The sequence below is a fragment of the Eleutherodactylus coqui genome, chromosome 3 (assembly GCF_035609145.1).
Source record: "Eleutherodactylus coqui strain aEleCoq1 chromosome 3, aEleCoq1.hap1, whole genome shotgun sequence".
Taxonomy (NCBI): domain Eukaryota; kingdom Metazoa; phylum Chordata; class Amphibia; order Anura; family Eleutherodactylidae; genus Eleutherodactylus; species Eleutherodactylus coqui.
This window is the reverse complement of record NC_089839.1, coordinates 99827230-99843527: the sequence shown is the minus strand read 5'-3', so window position 1 is coordinate 99843527 and position 16298 is coordinate 99827230. Positions and strand designations below refer to the sequence as shown.

The 16298-nt window shown below is 43.7% G+C and overlaps 1 protein-coding gene across 1 annotated transcript in view; it reads left to right on the top strand.

The window, feature by feature from the left end:
- Positions 1–16298, top strand: part of AKAP12 (A-kinase anchoring protein 12) — a 160254-nt gene that overhangs the window by 105287 nt on the left and 38669 nt on the right. The window contains exon 2 of the mRNA XM_066595922.1: positions 7881–7989. Within this exon, the coding sequence (XP_066452019.1) occupies positions 7881–7989 (109 nt within the window). The remainder of the gene's footprint in view (positions 1–7880; positions 7990–16298) is intronic.

The following is a 16298-nucleotide window of genomic DNA, read 5'->3' as shown; positions in this document are numbered from 1 at the left end:
ATGTGCTGTTTTTTCTCACTGCGGTTATTTTTTGGAAAAAAGCTGCAGTTTTTGTGAGTTTTTTGAGCCAAAGCCTGTAGAGGATCCAGCAGGAAGGTATCATATAAGTCCTTCCTTTTTGTATTTCCCATTCCTTTCAAATCTACTTCTGGATTTGGCCAAAAAGAAAAAACAGCTGTAAAAAACCCTGTCTTTTTACCAAAATGAAACCTTCCTAACACTCCATCATTTAAGCAACCCTTCCTTGCTGAAACCCCTTCAGCTCCAGTCATTTATTTTCCAGGAAGTAGATGATGAAGTTGTTTACATTTACTCTCTAAGGCCTAATTCCCACGGGCGTATTACGCGGCGGAAATCCGCGGCGTTGCCCCGCAGCTATTAAGTTCAATTGAACCTAATAGCGCAATGCTCACAGTGCAGAATTCCACCGTGGAATTACGCCCCGTGAAATCACCCGTGTTCTATTTGCCGCGGGCAAACCCGCGGACGGCTTCCATTGCAGTCAATGGAAGCCATCCATCACGCTGTCTTCCGCTGTAGCACAGCAGTAGGTAGCGTGAAAATGCTTCCCCGCCCACTGACGCCCGCGTCACATGACACTGCCAGTGCGTCATGCGCTGTACTGGGATGCAGTACATCTGGCAGCGGATCCGGAGGGTAGTATGGGGTCTCTGGGGGGGGGGGGGGCGCCGTGACAGACTCCTCTGCGGAATTCCGCTTGTGGAGCTCGTCTTGGCCGTGGGCGCTAGTCCTTACAGGGGTCTTCAGATTTTGTCTGCAGCTTGAGGCATAAGTTGAAACTTCTGGGCCCCCAATGCAAAACCTGTATTGGGGCCCCCAACTACAGTATAATTCATAGTACTGGGCTCATTATTTGGAGAGGAGAGGCTTTATGGACACACTAAGGCCTCCATCACACAGGCGCTTTTTACAGCAATTAGCACAGCGCTTTCAGCAGCGTGCTAGTCGTGGTATAATGTTCCCGTTGTTTTCAATGTGATTGCTCAGACAGCCGCTTGATTGCAGCGCTTTTCAGCGCTGCGATTTCCCAGTGGTGTCTGTTCTATTTTGGGGCATTTGGCACTCCTCATCAGTGATGAGGAGTGGTAGAAGCGGACGAAAACGAAAGTAAATCGGGGCACTTACCGCAACGCCTGTGTGAGGGAGGCCTAAGACGGTATTATTGTGTCTTGACGCCACTGGAAGCTAGGGGTTTGACAGGAGGAACAACCCCGTCACACCCCTAGCTCCCGATAGGTTAAGGTTGGAAGGTCCTAGCAGCATGTGGATTGATTTGTGCCGGCCATGCAGGCTTACTGTTACTGAGGGTTACTGTTCTTCTTAGGGTTACAATTATTACCTAAAAATGCTGCAATGTTTGCACTGTAACATGGCAGTATTAACATCTAATTGTGTAAGCCTAAGAAGAACATTAACCCTCAACCCTAAGCCTGCAGGGCCGGCACAAAACAATGCAGACGCTGCAGCCAGCAGTGTAAGCGGAGCAGCCGTCCCACCTTTCAATGTGCAGGGTAACACCTCAGGCCTCTGGCCCGGCCGCTGCCTCAGTTCTGCGTCCCAGCAGGTGGCTGTCAGCTCCGTGCCACTCGCAGCCTTAGTGGTTCGTGATGGGCGCTCCCCCGCTGCCAGTTCCCAATGCCTCCGCAGTCCGCAAGACGAACGTCGCCCATAAGGGGGGAAAGGGGGCGCATGCTTGTGGGCCAGAGCCGTCGGGAAAGCTGCTTCATAGAAATTTTGCTTCTGGCCTGCCACCAGGGAATCCTTAGCGACCCCCCGAGGCACTTCTACTGTGAGGAGGGTTCCAGCTTATTGTCCACTGCCAAGTAAGCCCTTTGCAGCTGTAAATCCTTAATGGCCTTCCAGGACCTGCAGCCCAGCCAGCTCTGCAGCCAATCATGTTCAGGGGGCGTCACCCCCCTGTCAATCTTGCCTCAACCAGGACTTCCTGGTGGCGTCAAGACACACTAATACTGCCTAAGACTCCTGGGCCTGGATGCAACTGCATCCCTTATAGTTATGCCCCTACTTTCAGTAATAGCCGGCTCTGCTTCATAGGAAAGTAAAACATTTTGCAACTGAGACGAATACTTGCTATTTTACAAGTATCCTACGAGGGAATTGTGCTGCTTCCTATATACACACTACAAGCACTTGTCAGAGGATAACACTCAGAACAGTCTTATTTTTGGTAATTTGTTTGGTGGTTATTGGCTTAGAATGATGTATTCTTACAATGGCAGGTATTGCTTACATTACTCAGAAAGGAACTTGCTGGCATGCTGCTTTGTCTTTGGGTTCCTGTGCTTTGCAGATGGTACTTACAAGAGCAGCTGTGAAGAAATGCTCTACTCTACTATCCAAACCGCTCTTCTCAGGTATCAGACAGGTAACACTCTTTCCTGTCAGATCCTTGTATCCCCTAACCAAAGGCATTAGAGACAGTCTGAAAGTTGTCTTTAGATTGCTAGTGGATTTCATAAAAGCCATGTGGATTTGCAGTCCAGAATTGGTTTATGACCAGACGTAGTTTAATCTGTAACCTCCCGAGTAAATGGAGTTTGTGTTCTGTTCTATGATTTTGAGTTCTTTGGACTCTCCGTATAATCTAACCCCTCCTCAGTGATGTCATCAATTACTGTTCTAACAGGTTATGTTCTCAGCTAAAAATAAATGGGGTAGGAAATATAGAGGGCTGATAGATCGTTCAGATCCCGGCATCAAGCAGGAATCAGAACTAATATCGCTCAGTGTAAATAGCCCGACTGAACGATGAACAAGAATTCATTCGCTTCTCGTTCATTATTTAGTTTCTGCATAGAGAAAAACTGAACGATGGATGGGCCATGTAGACAGGCAGTTGTTCATCTATGAGTGACTGCCTGTTTACTGTAAATAGAGGCGGGCAGGACGGAAGATTCCCGACCTACTTCGCTGCCATTCCCTATCGTGCCACCATTCACAGAGTGATGCTCATTCCTATGTAAAAGCACAGGAGTGATTATCGCTGGGATGATCTGTCTGGCATCTGCACTTTACATGTCGTTCCTTGACGAGAAGGTCCTCAGGTTACCTTCACACAGGCGAGTATTTGACCGTCTCGTTGAAAACAAAAGGTGATGCGTTTCAAAGAACTCAAAAAAATAGAACATACAGCCAATTGTTATTTTGTCTTGTTTTTTTTTAACCTCCCAGCATTTCTGTGAGGGAAAAAAATCACTCATCTGTATGACCCTATTCAAAAGACTGGAGTTCATATTTGCACATCTCGCAACACACAAAACTCGAGTAAGATTCACGCTCGTAGCCCAAGTCCACTCTCACAAATGCCCTCAGAAAACGCTGCTCGGAATTGTGATTTCGAGCAGCGTTTTTGAAGGCATTGTACAGCTTTTTGACAGCGCTTTTTAACTCACCCCATCTCGATGAGTGATGGGGTGCGTTAATAAGCAAAAAGGCTGAAAAATAAAGCAGACAGTGCTTGAAAATCGCGGCGTTACAAACACCGCATTCAAGCACAGGTCTGAGAAGACCCATTAAAATCAAAGGGAGTGTTGTACCGCGGCACTTAGGAAGTTGTGCTAATCACGCAAAAAAGTGGTGTGTTTCCACGGGACAAAAATACTGCAAAATACTCACATCACTTCAAGGAAGTAGTGATCCTCTGGCGCAGCTGTTAGTCACACTGAAGGATTGGCAAGTGTTTCCCATTGCTTTCAATGGGAAACCTCGCATCGCACTCTCATGCACATGCTTTTGCCGGCCCCATTGAAAATAATAGGTGAGGTGTGCCAAGGAAATGACCAATGATAGAACGTGCCACGATTTTTTCTTTTCCTGCACTGCAATGCAGTTCATATTCATGTGCACAAATCTCAGGTGATTTTCTCAGCCTAGTGAAAGCGGCCTAAGGGCTCATGTCCACGGGGAAAATAGGATTTAGGATCCGCAGCGGATCTCCCGCGCGCGGATCCGCACCCCATAGGGATGCATTGACCACCCGCGGGTACATAAATACCCGCGGATCGTCAATAAAAGTGATTTAAAAAAAAATGGAGCATGAAAAAATCTGGACCATGCTCCATTTTCATGCGGGTCTCCCGCGGGGACGGCTCCCGCGGGCTTCTATTGAAGCCTATGGAAGCCGTCCGGATCCGCGGGAGACCTAAAATAGGAATTTAAAGCATTTACTCACCCGCAGCGGACCGCGAAGCTCTTCTCTTCCTCACCGCCGCATCTCCCTTGCTTCGGCTCGGCGGATGTGCCCGGCGCATGCGCGCGGCACGTCGACGACGTGCCGGCGACGTGCCGCCGGCGTCAGGAATTCATCCGCCGGCCGAAAATGAAGATCCGGCCGTGAGGAACAGCTGACCTTCGTCGCCCGCGCCGGATAGGTAAATTCTTTTAAATTGCTATTTTCGGCGCTCATGTCCGCGGGGCAGGAGGGACCCGCTGCAGATTCTCCATGGAGAATCTGCAGCGGATCTGATTTTCCCCGTGGACATGAGGCCTAAGGGTGCCTACCCACTTGCGATTTTTTTTCCTGTGATGTTTTGCGTTTTTTCTCAAGAGCAATTAGTATAGAATGTGTTCTTGTCCATCTGGGGTTTTTTTTCCGTTTCGTGGGGTTTTTTCACATAGGAACTGTCAGTTGCATATGTCTCCTTATTTTTCTCTTAATGCACCCATGATTGTCAATGGAGGGCTGCAAAAAACGTGCGAAAACGCCGCGTTTTTCACGTGCGAAAATCGACAACGCAAGTGGGTAGGCGCCCTTAGACTTCTCCTTTCTGCTGGATTTTTTTCTGGCTTTGGTTCAAAAAACTATCAAAAACTGCTGTGACTTTTCCCCCCAAAAATGCCGTGTGAGAAACCAAGCAAAAAGAGATAATACTGGCAGCACGATAGGAGACAATGGGACCTTGCAAAGGTATGAAAAGGAAGTTCCTTGCCCCAAGCAATGTAAATGAATACTCTCTTGATTAACTGGGCATTCACAATTGTTAGTCAGTCATCACCGCCCACTGTGTTATCTTATGGGGAAACAATGAGGCATTTAATAAGGTATTTAGAATAAAACGCAATCAAAATTATAGCACATGTAAATAATCTAAAAATGTGTCTTCTGTAATGAGGTCCTTTCACACGGGACATCTGTCCCTCCTGTACTTTCACATCTCTCAACTGCACCTGACATGTATCCCAATCAATACTGAGGAAGAGACATTGTTGCCTCGAAACGCATGTATGGCGAAGTCAAGCAAGTGCCCAACAGCCGTCCTAGCGACTATCGTTTCTTGTAGTCACACAGGAAACATAGGTTTCTTGCTAGACACATAGTCTGTCAGAGAATTGAGGTGGAGCGGGCTGGAGATCTCTTCCGGCCGCCCACCCCCATTGACTGCAGAACAGGCAGTCACTGAAACGTTAAACGACTCCTGCTTACACAAAGCGAGAAGTCACACAGTAGTCATTCGTTTTGGCATGCTGAAGTGGAACGACTATCGACTACTGAACGACTTCCCACTCAGTGAGTGCCCGGGCCGTGTATACATGGGCCAACAGTTGCTTATAATCCCACATTTTGCCTTAATACTTCTGCATATTTTACAATGATCAGGTCGTGCCATATTTTCACTTTTTATATTAACTATGAGACCTTTTTTTTTTTTTAATAGAACTACTTTTCCCCCAATTAATCTTATTTCATTTGGACGTCTAGTCAGAAAGGGCCTTGTGTATTAGACTAATCTTTTAAAAGAGCAGAAAGAGTTCACAGTATGAAGGTATTTACCGTTCTATTTGAAGCTGTGAAGGGATTATTCAATAACAGCTTTCTTAAGTGAATGATCACTACAATTTAATACCAGGATACGTTGGTAATCTGCAGTCAGGTACAATTAGTGAATGAAAGCTAAAACAAATGTACTTAGTGAAAGAGCACAGCCCAAATGTCTGTGGCATTGTATTGGCAGTGGCAAGTCAAAAACATGGCACCATTGAATCATAAGTGGATTTTGTCACAAGCATTTTTGTAAAAAATGTCAATGACGTTTTGACTTCAGTTGGCCGGAGACGTGTTGTAGGTGCTGGATGATCATGTTTTTTCCATAGGACATTCCTGTCACATTCCTCTGGTGCTGCCTATATCTGCGGTAACAAAAGGTCGGACAGGTTAGGACTGAGCTAAGCTGAACCATAGGCCACTTAACTGCATGACTGGTGTACATGTTTGGTCAAAGAATTCCAGAAGAGTTTAACTAGAAGGACAGAACTTTTGCCCATTTTAGTCGTTCTTCTTTATTGAAATGGTAATAACTGTAGTATTGCGATTGCCCTTCCTGTGGCTGAGGCTATTACACGTATCATGGTGGCAGCGCATATTGCTTCTATAGGGCCCAAAAAGGGCACCTGGCTCAAGCTAGTGACATCGCCCTACTGATTTTGAACATTAGCAAACAAATTCCACCTTCACTATACTATGTGAATAAGACATCTGTACCCACTCATGCTAATTAATAAAATATAACCTTAGCCAGACAAGATCTAAGGACAAGTTGGGGCATTACATAGGTTGGATAGCACAATCATAGGCAACGAGCGCTTGATCATTTTGGGCAGAAATATTCATTGTTCTTGGAAGCACATCTCTTGTGTGAACAGGTGATGTGCTGCTGACAGCAGTAGCAGTGAATAGGGAGCGAGCAATCATTTGTACCCAATAGAGTCTAATCAACCTGTATATGGCTGGTGATGCACCACCATATTTCAGCCGTGTTTTTGCATTTTTGTAGTACAGAGGTATATCCCGGCTTGACTCAGAGCATCATAGATTCCTATGATTCTCTGAGCTCAGGTCAGGATTATACCCAGAGGCATAACTTGAAGCTTCTGGGCCCCAATGCAAAATCTGTAATGGGGCCCCCAACTATAATGCTTTAGTCATAGTACTAGGCTCCCTATATGGAGAAGAGAAGCCTTATGGGCCCCCTAAGGCTTGTAAGTCTGGGCTCAACCGCATCCTCTGCATCCCTTATAGTTATGCCCATGGATATACCTCTGTATCATGGATGCAAAAAATATGGCCATGTGTCAACGACCTAATTTATTCAATGACTTTAACGCCATTTTCATGCAAATGTATTATATGTATGTTTTTGCACATGTTTTATGGATGTTTGTACTAACCCAAACTCACGGCATCATAGATCCCTATGATGCTTTGAGTTTAGGTCATCAGAGACGCTCGTCTATAACATGGATACAAAAATGCGCCCATGTTATGCTTGTGTAACAATGGCCTAAAAGGAGTTTGGATGCCTTTCTTGAAAGACATATTAGAAGTTATCTGTAGTAGCAGTAGTTCTAGAGGTGGTTTATTGATCTGGGAATTTATCCTAATTACCATATTGGATTTGCGTAGGAATTCTTTTTAATTCTAATATGGCATTATCTGCAACTACTCCAAAATTGTTGTTTTGACTCCCTCTGGATCAACATGGTAGGATAACAGGTTGAACTTCGTGAATCTGTGTCTTCTTTCAAACTTCTGATTTGCAAGCTATACAACTGTTACATATGAGGAGGAGGAGGAAGGTTACCGTTATTATAGTTTGTAGAATAAATGCTCATCTACAAAATGAGCCCCATTCCTTCTGAAGGTGAAGCAGGCCGTACATGTAAGAGTTTTTGGTTAAAGGATCCGCCAACAAATATATCTTCCTAGACCTACCCATAAACAGGCGCACTAGGCTGTATGTAATCTGAGAATGTTCATCTTATGTATCTATGTATTTTGGTTATGGCTAACCTGCATCAAAGATATACTGTGACATTCAATGTGTATTTTTTCCTATCTGCAGTTGCTACACACGAATGGAAAAATTGCCATAATCAATGGTGCTGCTGCTGAAGGAGCAATGGAAGCTGTAAACGGATGTGGGATGGAAGAAATACTACTTGTGAAAGAAGGTTGGTATACTTCTATAAATTATTTTGTACATTGGCATCTACTTTAGGCCACCTATTGGTGGCTGTGTGTGCACAGGATGACTATAGCTGAAAATCCCAGTTTCAAGGGATTATTAGAGTGAGAATCTCTCTATGTAAAACTACCTTAAAGGGGTTGTCCCGCGCCGAAACGGGTTTTTTTTTTTTCCAACCTCCCCCCCCCCCGTTCGGCGCGAGACAACCCCGATGCAGGGACCTAAAAAAAAAACCGCTCAGCGCTTACCTTAATCCCCGCGCTCCGGTGACTTCTATACTTATCGGTGAAGATGGCCGCCGGGATCCTCTTCCTCCGTGGACCGCAGCTCTTCTGTGCGGTCCATTGCCGATTCCAGCCTCCTGATTGGCTGGAATCGGCACGTGACGGGGCGGAGCTACACGGAGCCGGCATTCTGCACGAGCGGCTCCATTGAAGAGAGCAGAAGACCCGGACTGCGCAAGCGCGGCTAATTTGGCCATCGGAGGGCGAAAATTAGTCGGCTCCATGGGAACGAGGACGCTAGCAACGGAGCAGGTAAGTAAAAAACTTTTGATAACTTCTGTATGGCTCATAATTAATGCACAATGTACATTACAAAGTAGTATACACTTTTAAATTTTTCTGGGACTGTGGAGAGCGTACAGTATACACCAGTCTCTGATTATGGTCTGGCCCAAGTGAATTGTTAGGGGTGTGACCACCAGGCTCTTGCCCACAATTTGGCTTAATAGTGCGACCTGGGAGCCTCAGATGCATCCATGCATGCTGCCCCTACCCTTCCCTATCCGTTTCTGTTGTGTTTCCATGACTTTCTGATGTTTTCTGGTGATTCACACAACCTTCCCTATGTGAAGCATCGGTCACCTTGAAAAATGCTCGAGTCTTCCATTGACTTCAATGGGGTTCGTTACTGGAAACGAGCTCTCGAGCATTACGAAAGGTTTGACTCGAATAACGAGCACCCGAGCATTTTGGTGTTTGCTCATCTCTAATACTAAACTTCAATCATCTCTCTCTTCATGCTTTTGATAAAAGTCAACTTAGTGCAACATCTGGACTCCTCAACATGCAATTTAATGGGTATTCCCATATATCTCCATATGCAAATGCCCTTTAGGGCAGTTTTACACAGGCCAATAAATCAGTCAGATTCCAACATCCAGTGGAAATCTGAACAATTATTGTTCAGTGTAAATGCACAAGGGATAGGTCCATGTAAGCAAGCAGTACATCTATGAACGACTGCCTGTTTCTGTGAATGGAGGCGGGTAGCGAAGGAACAATCCCTGGCTTGCTTCAGCTCCATTCACCAGCAATGATTATTCCTGTATAATAGGGTCCTTAGAAATGCATGCAGTGATGTTGGTACACAAGAACAGGGATGATGCACACATATCATAGGAAAGAGATATTGAATTATGTCCAATGACAGTATAGAACAGAGATAAAAAAAGAAGTATAGAGGAAGACCAGGAGGAGGGGCATAATAAAGGTCCAGTGGCAGAGAAGGGGTCTAGACAAAGGACATTCCATTTATCGCAAACCCTAGCTTATTGTCCGTGGATGGCGGGACCAGCCGGAGAACACTCTTAAGCCCCTTTTACACACAAAGATGATCGCTCAAAATTCGTCAGAAACTGACAGTTTTGAGCGATCATTTTGCATTAGCTACTAATGGGCTAATCAGCTCATTAGTAGCTAACAAGCTTCATTTGCATGTATTTAGAGAACAGTGGGTGGTCTGTTCTCTAAATACATCACTATTGTTCTCCAGAAGGACAGCAGCTGAAAAAATGCTATCAGCGCTGCCCGCGGAGAACTCAGCCTGCGGTCCCTCTTATCAGGGACGACGGATTTTAAGCTGAGCTGAACTCAGCGATGGACGAAAAGTGCACGGTAAGTGCACAATAGGCACACATGTACACGCAATGATTTTTGCTCAAAAGATAGCTTTTGGTCCCAGAGAGAGTCGGCACAAGACACCACCCCAGCCCCCTAACCCTGAACCCTTCCCTCAACTTCCCCTTCCCACCTAACTGATCAACACCCCCTTCCCTACCCTCTACCACTGTCTTAACCCTACTAACGGCTTCTATAATTACGCGCTGCGTATCCAGTCCTAGGACTATTCCTTCAAGCAACTCACTTATGTAGGGGATACTTTAATGTGTTTTCTGTCGATCCTCTCCCTCCGACTCGCTGCCGACACCAGGGGTGGCCTACGGAGGGAGGGAACTCATCTAACAAAAATACTTGTGGTACATAGACAATGTCAACAATTCTTATCTGTACTACGTGAGTAATGCGGTTATTGTGTATGTTACCCTGAAAAATTTAATAAAATACTTTGAGTTTCAAAAAAAAAAAAAAAAAGATAGCTTTTGAGCAAATTTTGAGCGAAACTCGTTGTGTGTAAAGGGCATTTAGCCTGACCCTGAGGAATGTGGGCACTGGTAGGCGCTTTGAGGCATATGAATACCTTTTATGTTGCAGTGCTTGCAGAAGGACCGTGTGCTAGTCAAACATGCTGGAGATAACAACTTGAGATTCAGTGTGTCATGGGACTTGATTAGGGACATTAAGCTTAATTTGTCGAGATGGTGGACCACCTGTCCACAGCTGTTTGGTTGCTTTTGTTACCCAACAGACTTAATATTTTGCCAGGTCAGTTGACTCCAACAACAAGGCTCATATCCAAGTTAAAAAAGGAGTAATGTAATAATGTCCTGTGAGAGACACCAACTTATAACCAGCTGGTATTTGGGGCCAACCTTGTTACATATAAATCCTGTTCATAACTACCAACTATTGTAACACACTAATGGGACATTACGTAGAATAACAGGCATGAGGGCAAGAGTAGTTGTCAGTTTGTGACGCCACCGTTCCACACCCCTCGGCGTTCATACACGGCAGATTAATAACACCGGAACAGTGGAGGCCAAGTAAAAACTTTACTAGTGACTTTGAAGCACAGTACAACAAACTTCAGCAAGCAAAATTTACAGTGCAGGTAAATTAGTACTTATTCAGTAATAACATGAATGTCAATGGTCACAGAATGGCAGTAATGATCACCCCGCTCTCATAGACTTCAGTATGCGTGTGTGTAAGTTAAAGGTGTACCACTAAATGGTGATTCAGACTTCAGACGACCACATAGGAATGATCAAACAGATTTAACATTATTTCCAGAGATTCGGTAGACTTCTGCACTGATATTAGTCATAAAATTGTATAATCACTTGAAGAGGTAGTTACTTACAATGGCTCTCTTGGAATAGGATTTTTTGGGGACAGGACATTTAGGCTCACTCACTCCCATGCGCATCACATACGGTTAAGCAGTCTTTCTTTCTCCTGCATCTTCAGCGACATAAGGGCTGATAGTGCCCTCATGCGCCTTTGTGGTAGCAAACCCTTAGATGGTAGATGGGTGCTCCTCAGCCGAGAAGATGGATCTCCGAAACACTTTCTGGAACCCAATCACTCATACTTATAGATTCATCCACACCACATCACATGACACTGCAAGATAGATACATGCAACAGAGCTCACATGCAATGATTTTAAGGGAGTTAACACCAGACGCTGCAGCTGTGCAACACACATACAGAAAATAGACATGACAGTTTTGCACAGTGCATCCACATAAGACAGACATGTATAACAATTATAGAGGGGTCAAGATTGATGTACTGGGACACTACAGTAGCTCATTTTTGTGGTGAGGAAGGGAGGTATGATATTGGGAAACCATGTGTTAGAGAATATTTAAAAGAGCACAAATGTTCTCCAGAGAGGAGAGACACACTGTACTTGAAAAGGGGTGGAACTGATTTATGGTCTTTGGCCATACAGTAAAGGCCCATTTACTTGGAGCGATGATCGCTCAAAGATCACTCAAACGACATTTTGAGTGACAGCTTTGAGCGATCATTTTGCATAAACTATTAAGTTGCTACTCAGCTACTTAAGAGCAATTAAGTGTACAAATGAAGTCTTAGCTAAAAGCAGTTAATAGACCGAGGGCTCTTATCTGCCTTCAGTTCCTTTGTTTTCCAGCGGGAAGCAATGCTATCAGCACTATCCGTAGAGAACTGCTGATAAGGCTGAAGGACGATTTTCAGGTTGGACTGAATTTAACAATCAGCTAGCAGTGCACAAAAAGTACACAACGGCCTCACATTAGACTCAACGATTATCGCTCCAACTATCGCTTTTTAGCGATTTTTGAGCTATCATCGCTCCGTGTAAATGGGCCTTAAGGTTGTGGAGTTATTCTCCAGTGGAGGAACTTCCACTTGTAACATATCTCAAGTGTGAGTTGTGTCAGGAGAGATGTGTTTATGTGATGGTAATGGAGAACTAATATAGTCAAGGTTTATTGACAATGGTGGATTTGGGACCCTGGTGTGAGCAGCTTATGTCAGACCTATTGTTCTGTTGCCTTTGTGGCAGTGTTTACAGTTCCAGGCAAGTGGCCAGGCTGACTAATGCCTGGTTTAGACACAACGATTATCACTCAAAAAACATACATAGATTATCTTTTGGTTCAGTGTGCTTAGTTATAATACATCCAATTACTAACACTGTGCTACACATTTTTGTTAAGGTCCATTTAAACACAACAATTATAACTCAAAAAACATTTTTTAAGTGATAATCGTGTGCATTTACATGGCAAGATGATCGCTCAAAATTCGCTCAAATGGCAGTTTGAGTGACAGTTTTGAGCGTTCACTTTGTATAAGCTCTTAAGTTGCTAATTAGCTACTTAAGAGCTTATTAGTGTGCAAATGAAGGCTCCCGCTATATACCGAAGATAGCTGGAGTGCTGTCTTCTATATACAGCTGCTGTGTTCTCGGAGCGCTCAGCTGGTATCCCACTGAGCACTCCGAGTGGGGTGTGCAGAACACAGCTGGAGCGCTGTCTTCTGCATACTCCTGCTGTGTTCATGGAGCGCTCAGCTGGTAGACAACGATGAGCGAATCATTAGCGAAAACTGCACGATGACCGTGCATTTAGACCCAACGATTATCGCTCAAAACAAGGCTTTAAGCAAATTTTGAGCAAGAATCGTTGGGTCTAAATGGGCCTTACAAGATTATCAGAGAGGGGGCCTACAATAACTTTAATGCGCTGAATTCAAATATGATATATATATATTTTTTGCCACGTACGTTTTTTCAATTATGGGGAACAATATAATCCAATTGCAGTTGTATTGTATTTTTTGGAAATATTCCTATACAATTAATCCAGTAGGCTTGCCATTAACCTTGTTTAATAAAAAGCATAACAAAAGTGATTGCGCAACTTTTTCGCAATCACTGTTATATACCGTGTGCTGACTGAACACTATAAGGGTAGGTTTGTTTAACATATAGGGTATTTTTCCATGTGGCAGAAACACTGTGGATCATCCAGTAAGTTGTAATTAACGAACTGTGTTTTGACAGGTCATTGGTTAGACAAAATGAAAGAATCAAAATCATAAAGCAAAAATACATGTTTGGTATCGCTACATCCATAAAAGTCCGATCTATCAAAATAATGCATTATTTACCCCACATGGTGAACGTCATCCGGAAAAAAAATAACGCCAGAAATGCACTTTTTTCATCATTCTGTCTCCAAGAAAAAATGTTGAATGTATTCCAAAATGGTACTACCGCAAACTACAGGATGTCCCACAAGAAATGAGCCCTTGCACAACTATGTGAATGGAAAAATAAAAAGGTTATTGAGCACAGAAGATGGCAGCAGAAAATAAATTGTAAAAAAATTAAATATCTTTGAAAAAAATAAAAGCAGTACTGCAAAAAACACTACATAATTTTGGTATGGTAGTAATCATACTGACGCATAGAATAAAGTTATCATGCCATTTTTGGTGCAGTTTGTGGGCCGTAGAAACAAGATGCACCGACAGATGGTAGAATTTCGCTTTTTTTTTTCCATTTTACTCCACTTAGAACTTTTTAAAAGTTTTTCAGTACATTATATGGTACATTAAATAGTACCAATTGAAAAATACAACTCGTCCCACAAAAAACAAGCCCTCATACAGCGACGTCGATGGATAAATAAAGCAGTGACGATTTTTTTCAAGCGAAGAGAAAGCTTGGTCACTAAGGGGTTAAATAACTTGAAAATGAGATGTGCTAGTTATTATTCAGTTTTACCAGTGAAATCAGTATGTTTTAATTTTACAGAAACATATCAATTACTTTCTGTTCCGAACATTTTTAAAAGTAATATGATTGTGGATTCTTAAATATATGAATACAGCAAGTTGTGTTAGCTTTTAATAGCTCTTTAAAAAGTAAAAAAAATATGCCTCTGACCTGCAGGCCACAGGATTGTATGTTTGCTTTCACAGTTTTTCTAGGAAGTTGTTTGGGACTGAATGGCAGGAAATAATTGCAGGATGATCAAATTTTGCTATATTGGTTATGATTCACAGTACTCAAAAGACTTGTAGAAAAGAGACCGAGGACAGGATGGAGAAAGTTGAGCTAAAGTTGATTGTTTTGTGTATGAGAGATGAACCGGATACTTCTGTACTTCTTGCCTATTGACAAACGTCACCTGCTTAACCCTTCCAATCTCGTACATTTCCTCTGCAGTATTTTAAAAATGAAGGAAGTTGATTTATGTTTTAGTCATCGCGTCTAGCCATTTTCATGAATGTTCATGTGATGTGATACAATTGTGCATAAATGTACATATGAATGGTTCCCATCATTATCAGTACCTTATCATTAGTCAGGAAACCTCAATGTCTATCTACATTCATATTCATTCATGGTACCGGAGGATCAACTATCCTGTTTTGACCTCTTGTGTTCCTGTTACTTCCTGTTTTAAGCAAGGGTCAAATCAACTGTCTGGACTTTAGTTATGCTAGTAGAAGTCCACCCCAGGTCAGAGAATAGGCAGTTTGTTTTTACTTATGACGTTGTCATCCAGAACATCAGCTTTTACAGACAAACCATAAATGAAAAGTCGTTGAGAATTTGGCCTTTAAACATTAAACTTTGACCAACATGTAAGGGAGGAGGGGGGGGGGGGGGTAATTAGACTTCACCATGTTACAGGACTGTGCATTATATGCTTTTTGTAACATTTTGTGCCTTTAAGAGGGACCCGACCTGGTGTGCATGTGCTGGTGATGGTCATGTATTATGGGTGATGCCTAAGGTTCTTGTGTGTTGCAATAGTCTAATGTTAGCTGGAGCTGGAGTTCTAGGTGCGCATAGGACTGAGAAAAAGGATCAGTCCCTGTGTTCAGGAGAGCATTCCCTATGGGAGTCCGGACGTTACTGCTACCTAAATCTGACCTATGGACAGCAAGTGACTGTGGCAAGGAAAAAAAGAGTAAAGCACTGCAATACCAATACTGAGCCAGTTCGGCATTTCACCAGGACGCCTTCTCTTCGAGAAAGAGACAACCATGTACCATATTATCTGTTAAACCTTCATCAAGTAAAGGAAACCGTTGTTCAGCATCATATAGTCCTCCGTAATTGGCCAGGGAACTTCATGACTTGAGGTTGTGCTGTAACTCGGGCTGGTCAGCCTATGGCCCTACACTTTTCTTCCTGATGGGATCCAGCCTAGTAGGCCCTCCCGGTGAACACTATGGAGAGCCTTGGCTAAGCATCAAGATGCTTTATATGGCTGAGGAGGCCCTCCGGGTGGAAGCCTACAGGAACAGATATACTGCATATGTGGTAAACCTTATGAGCTATCTTAAATTCAGTACAGTTTGAGAACTGCGCTTCCACTTCTTAAAAAACTTAAAGCAACCCTCCGTTTCTGGACAAACAGACGGCCGCACCAGCTTTTTTGACTACCTGATGCACACTGTGTATTAGTATGAATCAATAGTCTTAAGGCCCATTTGGACACAACGATTATCACTCAAAATTCGCTCAAAAGCCATCTTTTGAGCAATAATCGTTGTGTGTAACTGCACTGACATCATGCAGTTTTTGTTAAGCCGTCGCTCATTGTTGTCTTTCAGCATGCTAAAAGACAGCAATGAGCCTTATCAGGGATTCACAGCGGAAGACAGCTGATACTATTGATCAGGTGTATCCTGCTCCATGATGACAGGCTTGGTATGGAGAACAACCGGGCGCTCTGTGCAGAGAACAGCTTGTTTTCTGTATCCCCCTTTGGGAGTGCTCAGCTGTATGACAGCCGGGCGTTCCCAGTGGGGAACAGCTGGATACAGATGACAAGCGGCTCGGCTTGTCTTCTGCATTCCCCACTGGGAGCGC